General features: G+C 44.8%; 1 protein-coding gene across 1 annotated transcript in view; it reads right to left on the bottom strand.

The window, feature by feature from the left end:
* The window catches only part of Dock1 (dedicator of cytokinesis 1), a 502961-nt gene that overhangs the window by 89561 nt on the left and 390923 nt on the right, over positions 1 to 22477 (bottom strand). Inside the window, exons 30-31 of the mRNA NM_001033420.2 lie at positions 6874 to 6952; positions 2169 to 2269 (exon numbers count right to left, since the gene is read on the bottom strand). Coding sequence (NP_001028592.1) covers positions 2169 to 2269; positions 6874 to 6952 — 180 coding nt within the window. The remainder of the gene's footprint in view (positions 1 to 2168; positions 2270 to 6873; positions 6953 to 22477) is intronic.

Here is a 22477-nt window from a genome sequence, read left to right as displayed (position 1 = left end):
CACAGCACTCAGCAGCAAAGCCTCCAGGAGCGACACCTCATTTAAAAGCCTCTCTTCTCCTGTGGGCATCTATCTCTAAGGGCACGAAATGCAGGTGCTTCCCAGGAAGTGGCTTCTAAAGTCAGCCACCATTAGGGCTGGATGTCCAGCATCTCACTGCAGCATGCACCGGCCACACGGACTCATGAACACATGTAACAAATGGTGGGAGTGTGTACTTCAAGAAGCTGAGGTGGCCTCGGTGAGCTGCCCTGATTGCTGCTAAGGATGCTCTGCTTCTAAAGTAATGGTTTCTACCGCACGGGGAGCAACAACAGGAATCCCTCCCTTCTCACAAGCCCCGTGAATGCCCGAAGTGGGAAACTTTGTATAGTGTCCATCTCTAGCATGTGTAGCCGGCAGAAGTCTGTCCTTGGCACAGGGGGTCATGGTAAACGATTAAGCCCTGAGAAGGTTCCAAAGAGGGGCAATGTGCCAGCAGTCACAGGTGGGGCTACTCTGCGCTCACTGTGGTTGGTCTGGCAGGTACATCTGTCACTTCTAAATAATAGTCACTGTCTACATTCATGCCTCTTGGGGTCAGCCAAAGAGGATCTGATCAGTCGCAAGAGGGCTTGCAGATGGGTTCTCTCTCTGAAAGTCAAGTTCTCCTTGGACAGAGTTGCCTGGGCTGGAATCTGGCAGCAGGAGATAGATAAGGTGGCCCATGATGGGTCCTGCTCATAGAGATGGATGCCATCCATAAGGCATTCATAGTTCAACATGGATTAGAGGACATACTGAATGAAGAGTCTTGCTTTTTAATGATTATATGTGAAACATGCACATGCACACCTAAACATAGGCACACATATAAGTGCATACATGTATAGACATGTACACATGTATGCACAGTGTCTAGAAGGATGCTGTCATGTGAACTAAGCCCAGTGTTAGATGCAGAAACACATCTTACATCCTAGAGATCAAGTGCTTTCAATTTCCCAGTAACGGTGATAGAAACTGCTGGGCTCTGAGAAGAAGAGCCGCTACCACATTCCAAGACTCCCTCTGCAGCCTCTAACCTCAGCAACTTATAGGGACCAGGCCAAGCCTTGATGGTCAAAATGCTACAGAGGCATTATAAATATGACAACCCAGCAATATGGGCACCATTTCAGAATCTTCTTAGGAGTTCCTGTTAGAAGGACACCTGGAGCTGGATGACATTAGTGGAGCTTAGGCCAAAGGTGAAGAGCAAAGACCTCAGTATAGCTGAGCAACTATTTTTCTTTTCCTTTGTAAACTGTGTGTGTGTGTGTGTGTGTGTGTGTGTGTGAGAGAGAGAGAGAGAGAGAGAGAGAGAGAACGCGAGTGTGCATGTGCACACGCATGGCGATCACAGGGATTGGACCTCTGGTTCCACGTGCTTTGAGAAAAGGTTTCTTGTTTGCAGCTATGCAAGCCTGAAAGCATCTGGGGACCGTCCTGTTTCTCTTTCTCATCACACCATAGGAACTCTGGGGATTTGAACTCGGATACATATGCTTGAGCAGCAAGCACCTGACCCACTGAGCCATCTTCTCAGCCCACGGTCTTCTCTCTTGCCACAGGAACATGATCATTCAGGGTATTCAGGGGCGCCATAGAGCTGCCCAAGCACTTTGGCCTTCATGAAGCTTCTCTGGTGAGACACAGGCTGATCCAGTCCACTCAGACCTCCTACCCAGAGGAAGACAGGGGACTTTTGTGCCACTAAAGAAACCATGGCTAGCTCTGCTTCACCAGTCAGGACAGTCCCAGCAGTGCCCGCCCAGGACTTTCATCAGCACCTCTCTTTCCGTAGAAGCAGAACTGGAAAACTAAGCAATAAAGTAAACCAGAGCGTAATGACATCAGAAAGGTGCTCAGCAAAGGTCATTATCTCCAGAAACTCAAACGCTGTTTAGCACTAACCATCTCCAATCACACTGACTTTGAACCTGCCAGGACGAATCCTGCAATTTTAGATCTTGATTCATGGGTTACAAAGGCAACACTGGATTTGTGATTTGAAACCACCCTTTCATTACGCTGTGATTACATCTCAATTTGTACCCAGTTGGCTTAGAGAAGACATGGAAATTAGGGTAATAAGCAGAAGGCTCCCGCCTGCAGTGGCAGGGCTGTGGTGGTGGTGGGGGACTTACTTGTTAAGGATTTTAGCTCTCTTAGCACTTGAAAAATTCTCCAGTTGCAGGGACTCTTGAGTGAGGAAAGCCACGGCCAGGTGAAAGTAGTTGTTCCACAGCTGAAAACCAAAAGACAGGAGATAAGGCTGAGCAATGGAACAGCTTACCGTCGGGTCTCAGGAAAGTTCTGGGCCATTATCATCCTGAAATGCTTCAAAATCCACAGCACTGCAAGCTAGTCTTCAGGGCGTGATTCATGGGTGAGCATGAGGCTCAATTCAGCAGGGCAGCTCCTCTAACCTCTCTGCCTGTGCTTCAGTTGCTTCTCGGGGTTGTTAGCAGTATCTACCTGGGTAGGCTTCCAGGAAGGGATCAAGGATTACTACCCGAAGAAGCAGTGGCTAATGGTATGGTGGTGCTGAGCAGGTAACGAGCACTCCACCGTCTCAGCTCTAACTATCAGCAGGAGATGGAGCCCCTCTCTGAGGAACAGTATACACTTGCATAATTTACGACTTTTTACTACACCAAAATTATGCATACACCAGACAATTAGGGAAAACATGTAAAAGGATCAAACCTCCATTTCAAGGATTTATGGGCTATATGTGATTTGAAGGGTGATCTTTGGAAGACATTGTAGATACTTTTTTTCTCCTCATTTACATACCAGGTATCCAAATATTCAAATATGATAGCTACAAAGAGTCACAGGAGGATAAGGCATTCACATTACCAACTCTGAGTTTAATGACCTGCAAAAGTTGGGAATTTAAGAGTATCCTCAGAATATAACAGTGTGTGCGCTCCCTTTTATCTGGCTCTTCCTAGGAAATGGCATTGCCTACAGGGCTTCTGACCACCAAAGAACTAACCAAGGATGCAATGGCCACCCATATTAGGATGCTCACAGCTACAGTAGAATTGAAGCTGAGCAGATGTCCCTGACCTCAGAGAGCTTCGTTACTGCCCACAAAGCACATTTTTCTTTGGCCTTTTTCTGCAATCAAAAGGGGTGGCTTCACTCCGTGAGATACTAGTTGCTCTTTTTCATTTATTTTTGAAAGGAGCATTTCCCTCCTGTGTCCTTCTTGATCCTGCAGCAGTCACAGGACAATGCTACACATGTTCTGTATGTTCTGAGAACCACAGAATCACGGCTGGCTGGAAAAGTGGACTGGGAGGGAGGCAAAGAGGGCAGGAAAACACATACCGGAACCTATACAGACAGACACCTGGTACCTGTTTTTGTTTTCTTTTTATTTTCTGACACAAGGTGCCTGTGATGGTTTGTATATCCTTGGACCAGGGAGTGGCACCATCAGAAGGTGTGGCCTCGTTGCAATAGGTGTGACCTGGTTGGAATGGGTGTGTCACTGTGGGTGTGGGTATAAGATCCTCACCCTAGTTGCCTAGAAGTCAGTCTTCCACTAGCAGCCTTTGGATGAAGACATAGAACTCTCAGCTCCTCTTGTGCCATGCCTGCCTGGATACTGCCATGCTCCCACCTTGATGATAATGGACTGAACCTCTGAACCTGTAAGCCAGCCCCAATTAAATGTTTTTTTTTTTTTTTTTTATAAGACTTGCCTTAGTCATGGTGTCTGTTCACAGCAGTAAAACCCTAACTAAGACAGTGCCTTATAGCCTAAGATGGCTTTGCCTGGTTATGTAGCTAAGATGAACTGCAATTCCTACTGCTTCTATTCAACCTCCAAAGTGCTGGGATTATAGGTATGTAGGTATGTGCCACCATGCCTGCCGACCTAGTACCTCTAAAAGCCATAATGTAATAATCACGAATCCAATCCAATCCTTTCCTCCCTCCCTCTCTCCCTCCCTTCCTATCTCCCTATTTCTTTCTTTGTGTGTTTGAATCCAGGGCTTAAGCGTGGTGGGAAAAGCATGGTATTGCTGAGCCAGATACCAGCTCGTTTTAATTTTAGTTTTAAGAAAGGAACCTGCTGAACTACCTAGGCTAGCCTTGAACTTGCTATGTAGCCAAAGTAGGACCAGAACTCAAAATCCTTCTGCTCTAACTTTTTGAAGTGGCATGTCCCATCATGAGCGACAATGTTCCTTTCGGCAATCTGTTTTCTCATGACAGGCTATAGCTTTGCATTTCAGACAAACCTAAAACCTGGGATCCTTCCATTTTAGCTGCCTGGGAACTGAGGTTACAGGTGTGCACCACCACACCAGGCCGAGAGCTTGTCGAATGACATTACCAACTCCTCATTCCTTCTATTCACTTATGGGGCCCGGACTACTTGTGGTTTATTGTGGTTTGGCCCACACCCAGTACTCTTGCCTGGTCCCAGCTCTGAAATCTGGAGAGCACAGAGCCTTCAAGGTGTTCAGTCTCAAGGTGAGAACCCAGACAGCAGTCATAATAGCTCCTGAGTAGCAGGGCACATTGAGAATGCCTTCAGTGGGGAGATGGGTCCCTCCCTAGCAGCAGCCACATTCAGGACAGACAGGAATCCAGCCAGCAAGTCACAAGGCAAGCCGGAGTTCAATGAAAGCTAGAGCAAGAAGACCAGCATGGAATGGAAGAAAACAGGCTAGAAAATACTCCCTCAAAGGCTGTCCCATTTCCAAGTTCAGCAGTCCAGCAAGTCCAGTTAACATGCAAGCAGCATGATTTTCAGAAGAGACACTCAACTAGCTGATTTTAAAGTACGTGTGCAAGAAGTAACACACAAACGCAGCCAGGGCAATTCCTTGCAGAAAATTCACTGGGAGGTGCGGGTTCCACTATCTGGCTATAGAACTGAACCAAGGAAGTCACTGTGGTCGCAACACAGATAACAGAGTCTATACACATGTAGGTTTGCAATCTGGCCAGCGGCAGCATGTCAAGTCACTGGAGACGGAGGAATCCAATCATGAACTCCACGTGGTGAGCGGAGAGTAAGACCCTGATCCTAACACTAGTTATAGAAATCTTAGGTGGATTAAATAACTGAAAAGTTAAAAAAAAAAGGAACCATTAAGCTGAACTCTGTAGATAATTGCTGATATTAACTTCATTGCGGATAACTCAATCTACAACATTAAGGCAATTAGGGATTCGCTATGCAAAACCTAAGACCATATAATCACAAGAGAAATGTCAGGTTTCACTACAGGAAAAGTTAAATATTTTTATATAATAAAATTAAAGCCATGAATAGGATATAATAAGAGTCCCAACTAATTAAAAACACTGAGAGCCAATGAAAGCAAAAGAAAGGCCCAGGCAGGGCATAGCAAAAAAAAATCCCCATAGCTGATAAATTCTCTCAGCAGAACTGGTCATTCAAAAACGTAGTGGTCAGAAAAGGGTTCATAGAAACAGGAATCCTAAATTCTCAAGAAAGCCTGCACAAAGCTGCTTTGTGCAAAAGAGGCTAGTGAGAATGTCTGGATAGCTCAATGGGTCAGAAGGCAAAACACAAAAACATGAGAAGGGTACTTGGAATTTGGAAGGGAGACTGTCAGGGGTGGGAGGGAACTTGGAGAAGATGGGGCTGGTGGGAGAGACTGAGGAGAACGTGGTACATACATATACGAAAATCTCCAAAGAGAAAATTAAAAAGGTTTATAAATACACACACACACACACACACACACATACACACACACACACACACACACACACACACACACATCTATGTGGCTAGTGGGGTGCTACTGCTGGAACACTTTTAGGACGGCATTGTGACCCTGCCCATCGAGCTTAACCACTCATCCCGTTTTGTCTGCAATCAGCCTTTTCTTGGGGGTGCGTGCACTGACATTCATGGAAACTCAAGGAAGCTTGGCTCAGGGCAGTGAGAAGCAGAAGCCGCTGGGCCATCTTGCAGGGGCAGCAGATACATTCATGCTGTGGGGTATGACAGGCCTGTAAAACACTCGGCGTGAACCAACATGTGTTAAAAGGAAGATGAAGTCATGCACGGGGCCGCATAAATGTGTCTGGTGTCAGGAAGAGTGCAGAGCACTTAGTTACAAGTGACTCCTGCAGAGAGAGAATGGGAGTTGCTAAGAGTAGAGGAAACATTTCCTAACAACTCATTTACGGCATGCGACTCTTTGTTTATGACACATGAAAACAAGCATCAAGCGGAGAAAAACAATAAAAAGTTAAAAACAAAAAAATATTTTAAAAATAAGATTGCTAGGGGTGGGGATGTGGCTCTGTTGGTAGAAGGCCTAATTAATTAGCATGCGCAAGGATTCAGGGTTCCCTCCCCAGGACTCCTCCACACCTACTTAGGCAGGCATATACAGAAGAGGTATTTATGATACAGGAGGACTCAATGTGGACAATACGGGTGGCACAAAGCCAGGAGCGAATATGACGGGGAAAGAGTTTCAGAAGCAATTAGCTCAGTGAAGCACACCCGATTCTCCTGTACTGAACCCTTCATCCTGTCTTAGGATGATGTGAGAGGAGGCTGGCAGCCAGGCATAGTGGCACTCGGTAGCTTGCCTGCTGCTTCCTGCCAGAAGAGTCCCTCCTTGCCACTCTGATTCAGTACTTTCTCCTGGAAACAACTCTATCTCCTAACTTGCTAAATGGAGCAAATACACTAAAAACATCATTTCTCACTCCCTGAGTCCCATCTCCACACCTCCGATCAGGATCCCAGGATTAGAAATATAAGTGACTGACACCGGGCAGCTGTTTGTTTTAACAAGATTCTCCCACAAAGGTGCTGTCTCCTTCTCCTTTTACCTGCAGCTCAAAGTTGGCTTGATCCAGAAATCTCTTGTTCAGCATATCTGCATACTGATTAATCGCCCGCAGAAAGACTCTGAAAGACCAAGAGAAAATGGCATAATTACACACTCAGGCTTTGGCACCTTTGCAGGTTTGGCATTTCAATTAGGTAGGATTCCAGACTGTGGAGAAGGCGAAGCCTCTAAGTCCTGCATGAAGTTGGGAGGTTTTGCCAGTGAAAAGCACTCAGCGTTTATATGCAGATGTTCTCCAAATTAATCAAGAAAATTAGCACAAGCGGAATGAAAGAAACAGACCAAAATAACAGCCCCTAAAAGTAACATTTAAAAATGTATCACAAAAATACCCCGCTTTCCAAAAAGAAGGAAGAAAAGGTGAAAATAAAAATCCTTTCCTGAAGTTACAATGTCTTGCTGCATCATAATCGAATCCTTTGGTTGGATCTGAAAGCACTCTCGGTGTGTAAGCTACTAGGCTCAGCGTGCTTTGGTACAATGTTACTGTACTTGGATGTATTGCCATTATCGGTACCATCTGTCCTTTATCTAATTTCAATCATTGTTCACTTAATAAAAGAAAATTAAAAAGGCTTTAGTAGATTAGAAAGTGACTCGGCGAGAATTTTAGAGGTATTGTGATTCGTCGATTCACCGATATGTATAATTGGTGTGTGTGTGTGTGTGTAGTTGTAGTAGTAGTAGGAACGGGGAGGCCAGATGAAGACATCAGATAACCTGATCACTCTTTGACTTACCCCTTTCAAACAAAGAATATGCCTTTGATTGACCAAGGAGCTAGGATAGTAGCCAGCAAGCCCTAGTGAGCCCCTGTAGCCTCTGGCCACCTACTCCTGGGATAACAAGTGTACGTGGCCAACCCTAGCGTTTTACATGGGTGAAGGAGATTTGAACTCAGGTGTAAATATGTGCACAGCAAGGGCTGGATCCCACTGAGCCACTTCCTCAGCCCTGACAATGTGCAATTTTCAGCATTTCTCAACACCCTGACTTCTACTTTTCCATGATGAAGTGTGCAATTTGGGCTGTCAGGGAGGACTCTGGAGGACTGTCTTTCCCCAGCTTGTTCACTCAGTAGACTTGTTTTATAACCCTTGAATGTGTTGACAACAGTAAAGCATAGTCCAGCTATTTCTTTGTAAATGGCATTCTCCCTTCGCACAAAGCAAGGATGCAAGAAGAATTAGCATTAGGTCACAGATAATAAACTTAATTACCTCTCCTCATTTAGACAGCAGGAAGCAGCTACAATGTGAGGGAAATCTGGGTTACTTGAGATCCTTGTTCTCTGATGGCATTATCTTTTTAACTAAGTATGCTTATAGGAGCTCCCTAGGTCCTACCACCTCAGAGTCACTAAAGACTAGTGATGTTAGGAGTAAGAAAAGGACTCTCGACTTGGGGCTTTAAGAGGTCTGTGGCAGAGCCTTTCCCACAGCACTTGAGGCCATCGTACTTTCTCACTCCTGAAGGAAGCTCTGTCAATCCAGAGCTACAGGCATCATTCCATCAGAAAGCCAAACATCGGGATGTACGACCCACACAGTTGTGCCACATGGCCCGTGGTGGAGTTTGCTATCTCAGTCACTGGAGAAACAGACAGTTATCTGTATTCTTCCCTGGAGACATAAAGATATAACCAGATAGGAAAAATGGGTGTTTTTAAGTGTCTTTTAATGGAGGACCATGGGGTCACTGCCTTGACTGTTAGCCAAGACTGGGCAACAGTATCCATTGGCCAGATTTTGCAAATTTAGGATGCCCAGTTACGTTTGAAATATAGCCCTGGATACTGAACTCTGCAATTGAGTTAGTTGTTTCTTTAAAGCTGAATGCAGGGTGTTAGGACATCCTGACAGATTACTACATGGAGCACAATAGGGCCATGCCTCCTGCATGGAGGAAACATAGCAGCCCTAGCTAGGCTCTAGACTAGGGGTGGTGCCTGTCATGGCAGGGTTAACCCTCAGGAATACAGCAGAGGACAAAAGAAGATGATCTCATATTGCCGAGTCTTGAGCTTCGGAAGGTACACGTTGCAGGGCCAAAAACCAGAGCCTCCAGGTAACTCAGTTTCTTTCTCAGAGGAATGGGCTTGCATGAACTCCAAAAACTCCAAGCTTATGTAGCCACAATAAACTTTTCATTTCTATTTTTCCCCTTCATCTTTTGTGGACATTCCTGAGAGCACCCAGCTGTCCTTAAGAGCTGAAAGTCATTCTCCCCAGCCCCTGATGGCAATAATGATGGGTTCATCACAACATGCATTATTATTACAGGGTAATTATTTGGCCTCTAGATAACACCCAAACAGATGCAATATGCTACTTCTAATTAAGCTCTGGAACATTTTCAGCTAGTTAAATAAAGTTATTTCTCAAAATGCCCTTCCACCCCTTTAAAGAAAAAGAAACCATGTCAGGCTGAAACAATATGAAAGCTGAACAAAACCTTTTTTTTTTTTTTAAATGAACTGTCAGCTGAGAAAGAGCAGTGCTGAGAGATAGATTCTATAATTTAGAATCCCTATAAATTTTTTAAAAAGTCAGGACAAAACTCCAAATAACACAGAATGCAAGACACACGAAGAAAACTAGGGGAAACACTACAGCCAATGCTGTAAACAAGAGCAAATGGAACATGGGCTCAGGGCAGGAGAGGAGGGCGACTTACACAGCCCCATCAGAGACACGTGGAAATAATCCCTCACAGTTCACAGCCATGGGATGAAAAAGCTGCTAACCCCAAGTCTTCCTGAAATCAATCAATTAGCTAAGTAGGCAAAAGGAAACAAAAGCTGCGGCTATTTCGGCAGAATGACCTGTTAGGCACTGTAATCCTATGTTGTTTGGAATAAGTCTCAAACTACGGAGCATACACGCCGAAAGTCAGAAGCTTTTGCACAGCACTTGTTTTTGGTCATAGAGGTCTGTGAAGAAGATCCTAAGTCATGTGACTAGACCCATTCTGATTCATGATGCCTTATCAGACGATATAGAGTATAGGAAAACAAACGCTTTCCTCCCAGTGGGTCCCACACAGCTACATCTCAGTTGGTTTTGAAAGGAAGTGACGATAGGAAAGGCAGGTAGATGAATAGATAGATAGGCTTGTCTTTACATACTGATGAGTCTGTCTCTACTCCACACTGTTGGAGTAGGCTTAGGGGAAAGAGAAAAGAAAACAGAATAAGAAACAGTCCCCTCTCTAACAATGGGCAAATGGTAGGGATGCAAAAACACTGGCTTTGTCTGCTTGCAGTGGTTAGTTGGGTAATGGGTAGACAAATAGAAAGGTGGAAAGATGTATGAGTGGGTGGGCCAATAGATAAATGGATGGATGGGTAGGTGGATGTGTGATGAGTGAATGAATGGTAAATGATAGGTAATGGATAGATAAGTGAGTGCCTGGATGGATAAATGAGTGCATGAGCAGTGGGTGGATGGATGGATGGGCAGGCAGGTAGATAAGTAGGTGAGTGGATGATGGGTGGGTAAGTAGTAAATGAGTGGGTAAGGGGGTGGATGGAGAAATCGTGGATGGACAGGTGGATAGATGGCAAATAAATGAGTACGGTGGCCTAGAGAGCAAACTGACTCCCAACAGAGGCTCAGGTATTCGGGGTGTTCTCAGTCTCTGGAGACCCTGCTTCCTAAGTGGACTCTCTGTGGCAGGGTTAAGTATTTTCAGGGTTTTGTTATCCAGGTTTCTGATATGGTTTGGCAGTGGCATTGCTCCCTTCTCCCATTCTTGGTCTAAGGAGCTCATTCCATTATCTCTGGCTCATTTCTTGATGGAAAGAATCTTGCTTTTTTTTTTTTTTTTTTTTTTTTAACTTCAAGAACCTTCAAGGCATCTATCTGGCAGATCCCTTGTTGATGTGCACATTCTGCAAGGCTCTGTTTCAAGGAACCACATGTTTACAAGGATGGTAATAGAGATCTTTAAGCCAAGGTGAACATTAGGAAATTTTACCAACCAAAGCAAAATACTCTATCCGTCAGCTTCCTCCAGGACAGCTCAGTAGAGGCCAGGCGCAATGTTAGAATATCAGAAATGCTTGCTAGGAAGAAAAGAAGGTTCCCAAAAGGGGAGGGGGGTGTAGATATTATATTCATGCAGAAGAGCGGAAGTCTCAGTAGGTGAAAACCATCAATCATTAGGCACATGAATCAAGCTTTGTCTTGTTCAGAGCCTGGGATATCAGGTGGCAACTTCCAAACACCCAGCTAATGGTATAAAAGTTCAAATGTGTTCATGGACGCTCTCCCAAATGATCTCAATGCTTAAGAAAAAGGGTAAGCCTGCATTGAACAGAGCTCTTTTCAACCATTTTTAATCTATGGAAGGATTTATTTATAATCTAAAACTTTAGAAGATAAAAACCCTGCACAGAGATAAATAATACAGAGAGAATCAGAGGCAAATCATGTCACCCTAAAAAGATTAAAAAATGTCATCAGGTCGAGAGACTGCAAGTTTTATTTCCAAAATACCAGTGGAAATAAAGTAATCTCTGGGTACTTGCAACCTAGTCATATGTCCACAAAGTCCGGGTAGCATGCTCAAACCTATTACAACATACTCTGTACACATTGTGTATATATGTACATAGCTTGTGTGTGGAGGTCAGAGGAGAATGTACGGTGTCTGTCCTTAAGTGCTTTCAACTTCTTGTTTGAGACAGAGACTCTCTCATTGGCTGGAATTTTACCATGTATGCCAGGCTAACCAGCCCATGATCTTAAGATATCTGCTTGTCTCTACTGCTGGGATTATATACGTGGGTGCCACACACAGCTCTTCTTGTATGGGTTTTGGGGGCCAATAAGAAGGTACACACACTTATGACAGAAGGTATACACTGATGGAGCCACCTCCCTAAAATTTTTTGTTTAAATTGGGGCAATGGAAAAAATAAAGACAATTCATCCCCAAGCTAATATAATTCAACTAATCAAACAACACAGGATGTCTCTCTGACAACGCCTTCTATAAGAGGCAGTCACTGCTAGTGGCTTTCAAGTAGAAACAATGCTCAATTCTATTCTGTCAGTCTCAACTAAATTTAATTGTAGATGACACATTCACACATTTGTATAGTTAAATTCTTAATCTAATTGTATCTATATATCTGTCAATCAATGGCTTCCTCTGCATATAAACATTTAGTTATGCACAAGTACTTCAACATCACAAGGGCATGATAAGGATGTAAGGTGACAGATAAATTAATAAGGATGATTTAACCACTCTACAAGATGTACATATGCCACCAGAACACGCTACATCTTGTGAATACATAATACAACTGCCAATTACAATTGAGTTATAAAGAAGATATTACATCAGCAGAAGAAGCAGTTCGAGCCTCGGAGCAGTTTATGAGAATACTGAGCTGAGTACTACTGAGTTCTTTGAAATCTCTCAATCTACACGGCTTACCTAGTTCAAGATTTTCAAAATGAAGAAGTCACATCACTACATGTCCCACTGTCATCAAATGCTGCCATCTTTATGCATTCTATGATGGGTGGTTAGACCTAGTTTCCAACTTGGTTGTCTCTGGGATATACTGAGACTCACTTTTGGGTTGGTCTGTGAAGGCATTTCTAAGAAGGGTTAACTGAAGGTGAACACTAACCCCAGACTGGCTCTCACCTTCCAGAGGCAGCCCATATACAAAGGGGTCTTAGGGTAAAATGAGGCTGTTGCCATCCTTTGCTGACTTAGGAGCCCAGATTTTAAAGTGTCCTAATATGGACTGAAGACCAGCAGCTCTCTAGGTATTCTTTAGGCCTTCAGCACCAGACTGGGACTACAGAGGCCTTTAGCCTCATGGACTAAATAGCTACAGGATTCTCAACTCCAGTGGGTATAAGATAGCCAATGTTGAATTAACCAGCCTATCTTGTCTAAATCAACCTAATAAATCCACTTTGTAATATATTCACTCCTTTGGTTCTGTTCTTCTAGAGAATCCTGAGTAATAGGAAAAACTATAAAATCTTAAGTTGCATTTATCTAAAGGAAGTTGTGCCCTTGATTATTTCTATGTTTTGCATGTCCTGGTAGATATGCCTGAAAGAGGGATGGGTGGTTTGAATAGGTTTGGCCCCATAGATTCATGTAATTCAGTGATCGGCAAAGAAATGGCAATATTAGGCAGCGTGGCCTTATTAGAGTAGGTGTGGCCTTATTGGAGGAAGTGTAACAATGTGTAGGCAGGCTTTGAGGTCTCCTATGTATAAGCTCCACCCGGTATGGAAAGAGAGCCTCCTCCTGGTTGCCTGTGGAGGACAGTCCCCTCCTGCCTGCCTTCTGATCAAGGCTGTAGAACTCTCAGCTCCTTCTCTAGCACTATGTCTGCCTACATGCTGCCATGCTTCCCTTCATGATGATAATGGACCGAACCTCTGGAACTGTAAGCCAGCCCCAATTAAATATTGTCCTTTATGAGAGTTGCCTTGGTCATGGCATCTCTTCACAGCAGGTAAACCCTTACCAATATACCAAGGTATTTGCTGAGTTCCAAGCCTCTGAGCAACATGAAGTTTATGGGGAGCTTTCCAGTGCTCTGGACTTTCTGCCCCAGTGCCTATTATGACCTTGTACAAAATGGGCAGGGTCTGGGGATGCTTCTGCTCTGGCAGGAGACCACCCAGAAAGGCTGCCTGCTGGGATAAGGCAGGTGATATATAGAGTCCTAAAAGCAACACAGGCCAACTCAGCTGAGGAGGGCAGTTAACAAATGGAAAGTCCTCAGAAGCCAGTTTAAGCCCTGCAAGGACAGGCTCTAAAATGACTGTGGTTTACGCCCCCAATGTCTCCGTCTTCTCTGTCACTCAGTGGTGCTGCTAAGACTCAAGATGAGGTGGCCTGTCACTAAGGAGGGGAAAATATGGAGAACTGCGCAAAGCCTCCAGGGAAATGAAAAGCCAGTTCCCAAACTGTGAAGCTGAGGGCTTTTCCTAATTCCTTCCCTAAACTCACTTTAACTTACATAATTAGATTGCACAGTTCAATATGAGGGCATTTAAACAGTTCTGGCACCAAAACAAGTTGCTTTGGGGGCAGGGGAAACTGCATCTTTTACGAAAATGTTTTGCCCAAAGTAGGTAGGGAAAAAAAAAAAAAAAAAAAAAAAGAAACAAACAAATTAGAAGTGACAGATCCCATCCCAGCAGGACAATGAGTCAAGTGCAGGAGCTGGAAATGCGCCTTCAAAGGATTTCTGCAGAATTCAGGAATGCTGGGGAAAGAAAGGGGCAAGTTAAGGAGAAGTAGCGAGGGGGAGGCAAAGCAAACCATTCCAATTAGATGAGAAGGGGGTGGGTAATGAATGCTTTATTTCAGCAAATCGGTTTGGCTGTCCAGTCCCCAGCTTAGCAGAGCAGCTTTTCTGACCAACTAGGGTCAGCGGCTTCCTGTTGTGTAACCTCTACTGGGAAATGGAAAACTCATACACACTCGAGGTGACTTCTAAGGGGGAACCCCAGGAATGGACATATGAGGATGCAGAGAAACCAAAAGCCTGGTGATCCAACATTGCCTCAGCAACACGGTAGGAAGACGAATGTCACTAGAGAGCCAGCTCAGTAGATATTATGATTGACCACGATGTGGGGTTGAGCCTTGTTTGGAGGCAGACAGTTGAGTTAGCATAGATTCCGAGGACTCTAACCCGGGGAAGGGTCACATGTAGCTGGGCTTTCTCCCAAATCTCAAGACTCCATCACCTGCACAGGTCTTGCTACAGTTTCCCAAGATTTCCTCATTTCTTTTTCAAATCAATAAAGACTTAAATATCCATCAGGCTCTTAACTAAAATCCTAATTTCCTTCTGAATTTTGTTTGGTTTTGTTTTCCTACTGGCCAGGGCTGGTAAGAGAGCTTGAGTTGCAGACAGGAATACAGAGAATTTTCTGGGAGGGCCTGCCCTGCATCTAGGTTGTGTGGTCCTCACTACAAGGTCTCCAGCTGAGATGGCTGGGCACTCACCCTCTTGTTCTTGCTAAAGAAGCAGGGCAGGATTCACGCTCTACCCCACTTCCACCAAGCCACTCCTCCCACTCACGGAATCATTAGGGCTGAAGGGGCTGCTCAGGTGGCTGCCCGGGGACCTCAGGCTTCCTCTCAATGGCTAACCACACTTCTTCCTGCTGCTCTGCTGTTCCAGGAAATCTCTCTGTTATAGGAACTGCTGCTGTTCCTTCATACAAACCATGCTCTGGAATGAGGTCAACAATTATGGGGTATAGATTATTCAATACTATACACACAAGCAAACTGAGGCCCCTTCTGGAGCTGAGTTCCTGTGACCTCACAACTGCTTTCCTTAGGAACCTGAACAGGGTGGTCAGCGTGGCCCAAGTCAATTCCTGATCTTTTTCTCCTTTCACACTGCAGTAAGGATATAGCTTCCATCAGAAACCTAAGCAGACAGCACAACCGGAGCTCAGGCTCTCATAATTATACTCTGTCCAAAGCTGTGTCATTTACCCTTCCGTCCCTTAACTCTCTCACATTATTTTTGATATTTTCGGGTAGTTTTAGGTCCTCAGCAAAGATGGATGGAAAGTGATGCTTCTCTCCCAGACATGGCCCAGTCTCCTTCAGTAACCTCCTTAGCTGAGTGCGATACATTTCCAACCATCTATGAACCTTCATCAACATCTGAATGCCAGTTATCACCTGGAGTGTGTGGTTTACATTCCTGTTGACTCCTCATGCTGTGTGGTCTGTAGTAGACAAATGTATGGCAGAGATCCTGTACTGCAGAATAATAAAAAGCATGCTCACTGCCCCAGGATAGATATTCTGTGATCCACCTAACTGATTTCTCCTCTCTCATCCCTGACAGCCACTAATCTCATCACAGTTCAAGGGTGCAGTTCATCATGGTGGGGAAGTGAGGGCAGCAGGAGACTGAGGAGTGGACCCTGTCACATCCACAGTCAGGAATCAGAGCGTGATGAATACATGCTGCTCCTCAGCTCCCCTTCTCTGCTTACACTGTCCATGATTTAACCAGGGATTGGTGCTACCCACAGTGGACAGCTCTTCCCACCTTCATCAGTAAAGATAACAAGATGATCCACACCCCTCTCCCCCCAGGCATGCCCAGAAGTCCAAGTTCCAAGTGAAAATAGATTCTATCAATTTGATAATTAACACTAATTATTACTCTGGTGTATGCATGTGTTTGCTCTTTTAAAAACAATCCAACATAAATAACGTAAGTTTGATCATCGTAGCATTTTCCATTTTTTATTTTTTATTTTTTTTGAGGCAGAGTTTCTCTGTATAGCCCTGGCTGTCCTGGAACTCACTGTGTAGACCAGTCTGGCCTTGAACTTAGAAATTTGCCTGCCTCTGCCTCTGCCTCCCAAGTGCTGGGATTAAAGGCGTGCACCACCACTGCCCAATTTCATCTTAGCAATTTTAAGGCATACATTTCATCAGTACTGAACATACAAACATCTAAGCCATAATTGCTGTCTATCTGCGGAGTTTATCTTACAAGCATAAAGCCTCAGCCCTTAAATGGTGACTCCCCATGTACCCGTCTCCTGTCCTTTATAACTATCTTTGCACTGTCTATGAGTCCGATAACTCTTAGTTCCAAATATGAGTGGAATAATAAAGAATTTATCTTCCAGCGTGTGGTTTGCTTCATGAGCAAAATATCCACAAGGTTTGTCTTTGTGGCTGTGTCACAATCCCTTATTCTTAAGGCCGCATAATACCTTATTGTAAAAGTCATACTGTGTTTGTTCACTGATCTGCCAGCTGGACACGAGTTGTTTCCAGCTTTTGGCTAGTATAAGTATAGGCATGCAGCTTGGTGTGTAAGTATCCGATTTCGATGCCTTTGGGTGTCCACGTGGAAATGCACTGGCTTCAGTAGTGGTAATAGCATTACAGGCTTTTAAGAAACCACTATGCAATTTTACATGGCGGGCTGCATCACTTTATATCTCTAACAACAGTACATAAGAGTTCTAACTTCTCTAAGTCCTCACCAAGGCTTGCTATTTTTTCTTTTGGAATCCTGATAGAAGCTATCTTAAGGTACCACCTGTGAAGTGGCATAAAGTCTCATTAGAACACAGCCATACCTACTCATTACGAGATGTTCCATGGCTGTCTGCCCACTACAAAGAGAAAGGCTATGCCATGGGTGTGGGTGGGGTGGGATGGAAAGCTGCCGGCCAAGGAATGCATAAAGACTTAGATTGAAGGAATAGAGGTTGAGAGATCTATGGACACCAGGTAGGTGCCTATGGATAAATGTGTTCTTGAAGCACTGTGAAGAACATGGCTGTTAAATGCCTCATCACATGTTAACCAGCTAGATTACAGCCATTCCAGAACCCATAGACACTCCACGACAACAGTGTTACACAGGAAAAAAACAAGGGTTGTTACTCATCAAATAAATAATGAACGTCTTAATAAGGCCACAAGCTACCCCTCTCTCCAACCTTCTCCTCACTCTCCTGTACCTCCCACCCCTGTGCAGATAACACATGGCCACTCCACAGTAAGCGTTGGGTTAGTGGGAGGCAGAACAGTGCAGTGAAAGTGATCCAGCAAACCCTAGGAAGCAGGGCAATCTCTAATGAGGGCAAGGCAGGGAATAGAGTACATGGCTTGACTCTAAGAATTAATCACGGTAGGGAGAAAGGGTCGTAGTTGCCCCAGAGTCTGTCTATTAACATCCCAAGGCGTGGTCCCCCGCTGTTCTCAGGATGCTTCTGTGGTCACCTCTCACCTGGATGGTTCAAGGACTGTGATGTTTGATGGTGTGAGATGGAAGATGATTTGGCTGGAGGCAGAGGCAAAAGTGGAGGTGGGGGTGGGGGGCAGTCATCTTTCAGGCTTAGGAACAAGCATACAGATCTCCATAGAATGCGAGTATCAGCCTCACCCACACCGGAGTCTTTTCTGATTTCCAGTTACACACAAAGGTGGGAGGGTTGGAACAGAGAGCTAGGAATTTCTGCTCAGAGATGAATTGTGTTGGGAATAAACAGCAATGTTGGCAGCACAACATTACAGATGTAATTAATGCTCTCAAACTCTGCACACTTGTAAATGGGAGAAAGGTGAATTTTATGATATATATATATATATATATATATATATATATATATATATATATATACATACACATATATATATGAGAAAGACACAGAGGGAAAGAAAACAGCATTTTCTAGAAACTGCAGCAGTGGGAGTCATGATTTTCCTTTGCTATCACTGTGACTTTAGTTCCATGCTTTAGAAAACAAAAAACCCCAACAAACTAAACTAAACTAAAGCAAACCAACAAACCTGGGAATACGAATGTGCGCATTTCACTCTGCAAGCCCCAGGCTGTTTGGGTCCAGGAGTCTGAGGGGCATTGATAAATAGGCATAAACAAAGACAAAACCAGAAACCTAACAAGGATAACAACCACTAGCCCAGAGCCTTGGGCCCTAGGGTGCCTGTCACCTAGCTTGGGAGCAGGGTCAGCCACAGGCCTGGAGGTGCCTTTTCAGCTAGCAGGCCTCCGGGGATTTTGTACAGAATAAAGCCTAGTGCAGATGAATGCACCTTGTGAGGACCCCCGGGGTGAGCTGGTAAGTTCAAGGCAGAAATTCTTAAGAGAAGCTAGCAGAACAAAGGACAAAGTGTCTTTCAAGTCAGCTCACGCTTGGACGGACCAGCTCTGTTTAGTACTCATCCTGGTGCATCTGCAAGACTTGCTTAAGGGCACTTTAATCATTTAGCAAACTAATGTAACTTGCTCCAGGCTCCGTTGCCACAGGCTAAAAACTGGGACAAGATTCTTTGGCCACTCCAGGGGCCTAGGTGCCTGAGAGTGTTCTGTGAGCAGCTACCTGGCACTTGGCATTTTCTATATTTCCCTCATCTGCACTGAAGTGTGGCTAATTCTTCTCGCTACCAGCTTAGATTCCCATGCACAGGTTTCCTGCTAGGTCTCTGTGTGAGAGGAACAGGGGAACAGGGAGGATATAGGAGGTAGGAGAGGAAGCAAGGAGAACTTTCATACTCCATAGTATGATAAAGATGTATCTGTACTCCATATTGCAGAAAGGAATTGAAGGATACTTTATTATTAGCGCTTCAGTTCCACGTTCTTCCCATCCTACCGCAGCTCAGATGGCCTGGAGGAGGACAAGGTCAACATCAGCCTACCCTAACCAGCTCCCAGAATTCAAGAACTGCCAGATTCCAGATTCTTAGAGAATGAGCGAATGAGGGAGGGGGTGGTAACCAGAGACATAGACACCTCAGGTCTCTGAAAAGTGGCTGACCACCCAAGTGACTTCTCTTGTTAGCCTAACAAAAATGTTTGACAAGGCAATTAGCAGATAGAAGGGTTGGCTTGGGCTTACTCAGTGAGGATAAGATGCAGTCTGTCACAGGGGGAGGTCACAGAATCAAGAGTTTGAGACAGACTGACTGTCACTTTGCACCCACAGTCATAAAGATAGAGAGATGGATGTTGGTGCTCTCTTTCTTCTTTTTCTCCAGTCCAGGATTCCAGAACATGAAATGGTGTCCACTACATTTAGGGTAAGTCTTCCAACATGAATGAACTCAATCTGGAAACATCCTCATAGACACAACTAGAGGTCTGTTCCCATGGTGATTTTCAATCCAGACTAGCTGACAATGGAGAGTAGCTATCATGTCACCTGACTTGTGAGGGCCAGACTCTGTAGTGGCTGGCCTTTGCTCTTTGCTCTTCTCCCATGCAATCTGCTGCAGGAGAGGAGCTGTGAGGCAGTGTAGGGTGTTAGCTTACTGCCATCTCAGAGCCCTGGCCCTCGGAACACAGTGTGGGTAAAGATGCTCTTCCTGGATGCTCACTGGTCTTTGTGCTAACCAGCATGGACTCTGGTCTTCTAGTTACAGAGGACCCTTATGTGTGAGCTGTCACTGGTAGCCTGTGCAGCCGTGGTCAAGTTCATTAACACCTCTGAACTCCAGTCTCCTTGCTGAGGTCTGGGGCACCGGGGAAAGAGGATCAGAAGTCATAGCTTCTAAGGAGGCTACATGAAAGAACTGCTTGACAGCTGGCAGAGCCCGCTGGGACTGTGGTCAGGACACAAGGGGTGAAGGCCCCTGTTACCTTCTTTGTCAGGGGTTTTAGAAGACATCTGTGAAAGAGTTCAGCGAGCAAAGGAGAATTCAGGTTAATGTTCATGAGATCTCAGTCTGTTGTAAAACCCCCTCCATCACCCCACAGCAGCCGGAGCCCTTGGTGTGTAGCAAAGCCTCCACCATCATCCTCCAGCATCTGGAATCCTCGGGCTTTATTCTGATAGTAACCAGAAGAAACTGCCAAGCCCGTGTGATTGCACGAGCCCTGGAATTGATGCCACGATGTTTCCCTTAACCATTTCTTCCTCTTAGTTTTGGAGAATGGGGTTCTCTCACTGAACGCAGAGCTTACTGCATCAGGTAGTATGGCTCATTCCTGGGCTCCTGGGATCTACCTGTCTCTGCCTCCATGGCTGGCTTTTATGTAGGTGCTGGGGATTCAAACTGGAGTCCTCATGTTTGTGCATCAGACAGTTCACTCACTGAGTCATCTCCCCAGCTCGGAAGGTCTGCTAATTAGTGACTTTTAACTGTGCCTCCTCTTTCAATGCTTGGATCATCCCAGGCATAATAGGGTGCATCACGTATGGTTCTGCCTATACACAGGGGTGGTGGGTGGGAACTGCCCCAGGGTGAGGCTCCTTGTGGTCATGCTGGAACTCGGTGGACCACGGTAGATTTGCTCTTTTATTTTTTTCCTGGATACATGGAGCCACAGAGCTCAAAGCCAAATGTATTGTACAGGTCCTGCTGGCATTGTCTTTCAGCCATGAACTCATGCAGAGAGAGGTTCTCCTTTGGTGGTCCCCATGCTGGCATGAATGTTTGAGAGAAAGTGGAGGAGAGGCCAGGAAAAGAAAGCACGAAATACTAATGTGTACCAGGCTGGAGAGAAGGGACTGCCCTTCCAGAAGCCATCCTCTGAGTGGCACTTCTTATTACCGAGCATAACCTTAGTCTGAGCCTGGGAGGCCATCTCATTCCAAGTTCATTTGCTGGCAGGACTCAGCATAGCAGCCTAGACCAGGAGAGCTCAGGCATTGAATTATGATTTTCTTCCCCTGCAGTCCAGAAAAGAAGAAAAGAAAAAGCAGCAAAGGAGTTGCTTATATTTACATAATTGCTCAGAGTCACAAGAGGGAGGGCAAGCTTTCTTCTTCCAGAGTATAGTATGAGCTCACACACTAAGGAGTTGGGTCAAGGCACCCTGTGCCATGTCATAACCCTAACCTGACAGGAAGCCGGATAGAATCATGTCTCTGAAGTCCCCATACTACATCCCACAGACTAAGCCCACCATCTTATATCAAGAAAATTATACTGGCATAGAATAAACCTGCACAGAGCTGAAAATGTGGTCTATCATTTGAGACAGGGTCTTATGTGTAGTCTAGGCTGGTTTGAAACTCTTAATGTAGCAGAAGATGATCTTGAATACCTGATAAACTTCCTGAGTGCTGGGATGAGAGGTGTACAATGCAGTGTGGCTCTAGTTTGAGGCTTTATGCATGTGCAGCAACTGAACTACAGCGTCAGGTAGACCTGTGGCCTATCATTGTAACAAATTCATTTAACAATTCACTTAAGAAGTTCAAGGAGAGAAGACATAGTATACTGACCCCAAGATTTATTTGCCCCAGTAAACTCATGAACCCATCCCTACCTCCGATGTAAATTTGCTATCATTTTATTATTAAGACCACCTGAACCTGCTCCTTCTATCCCAGACATAGTGTCCCCCGTCCTTGGAACAGCGTTACCAAGTGACCTTGACTTTTGGACTCACGAATGCCCAATCCTAAGATTTGGAAAATGGATCCAAGTCTTGCTTAGGGCTGGAAGTAATGTCAGTGTGACAGTTAGACAAAGAGCCCGAGTGGCAACCCCAAGTGTCTTCATGAACCAGTGAGCTATGAATGTAATGACCATGGTCTTTCAGCTTCCTTGTCTATCAAATGGGTCCCAGGTAGGGAGAAAAAGTGAGCTACAAGGGTGTTTAGTACTTAAGAGAATGCACTGCACACACACCAAACTGTGAGAAAGTGGGTGAACCGCTTACACCCAAACAATTCAACAGAAAGAACTAGTTTAGAGCCATGTCATATACAGTCAGTTCGCCTTCAACTAGAAAAGTACATTCTAAAATGAGTGGCCTGGGCAAGTGTTTTGATTTTTTTTTTTTTTTTTTGACTAAAAGCTGAATGCAAGCATGTTGCTAGAAATTATTTTATGAACTTTGAATTTCCACATGATCAGAACTGATTATAAAAATAGTCATCCTTATTAATATCTGTGTTATGTAAAATATATGGACACCCACAGTTGTTTTGGGAATTCTCCAGGCTTCTGTGGGAATAGGCTATGAGGATCTCCGGAGCTCAGTATCCGGGGATGGTACCCAAAGCCTCATCATATACTGTAGCATCAAGCCATGGGTCCAGAGGACTCAGCTGGCCTGA

This window comes from Mus musculus, chromosome 7 (genome assembly GCF_000001635.26).
Source record: "Mus musculus strain C57BL/6J chromosome 7, GRCm38.p6 C57BL/6J".
Taxonomy (NCBI): domain Eukaryota; kingdom Metazoa; phylum Chordata; class Mammalia; order Rodentia; family Muridae; genus Mus; species Mus musculus.
This window is presented reverse-complemented; position numbering and strand designations above follow the sequence as displayed.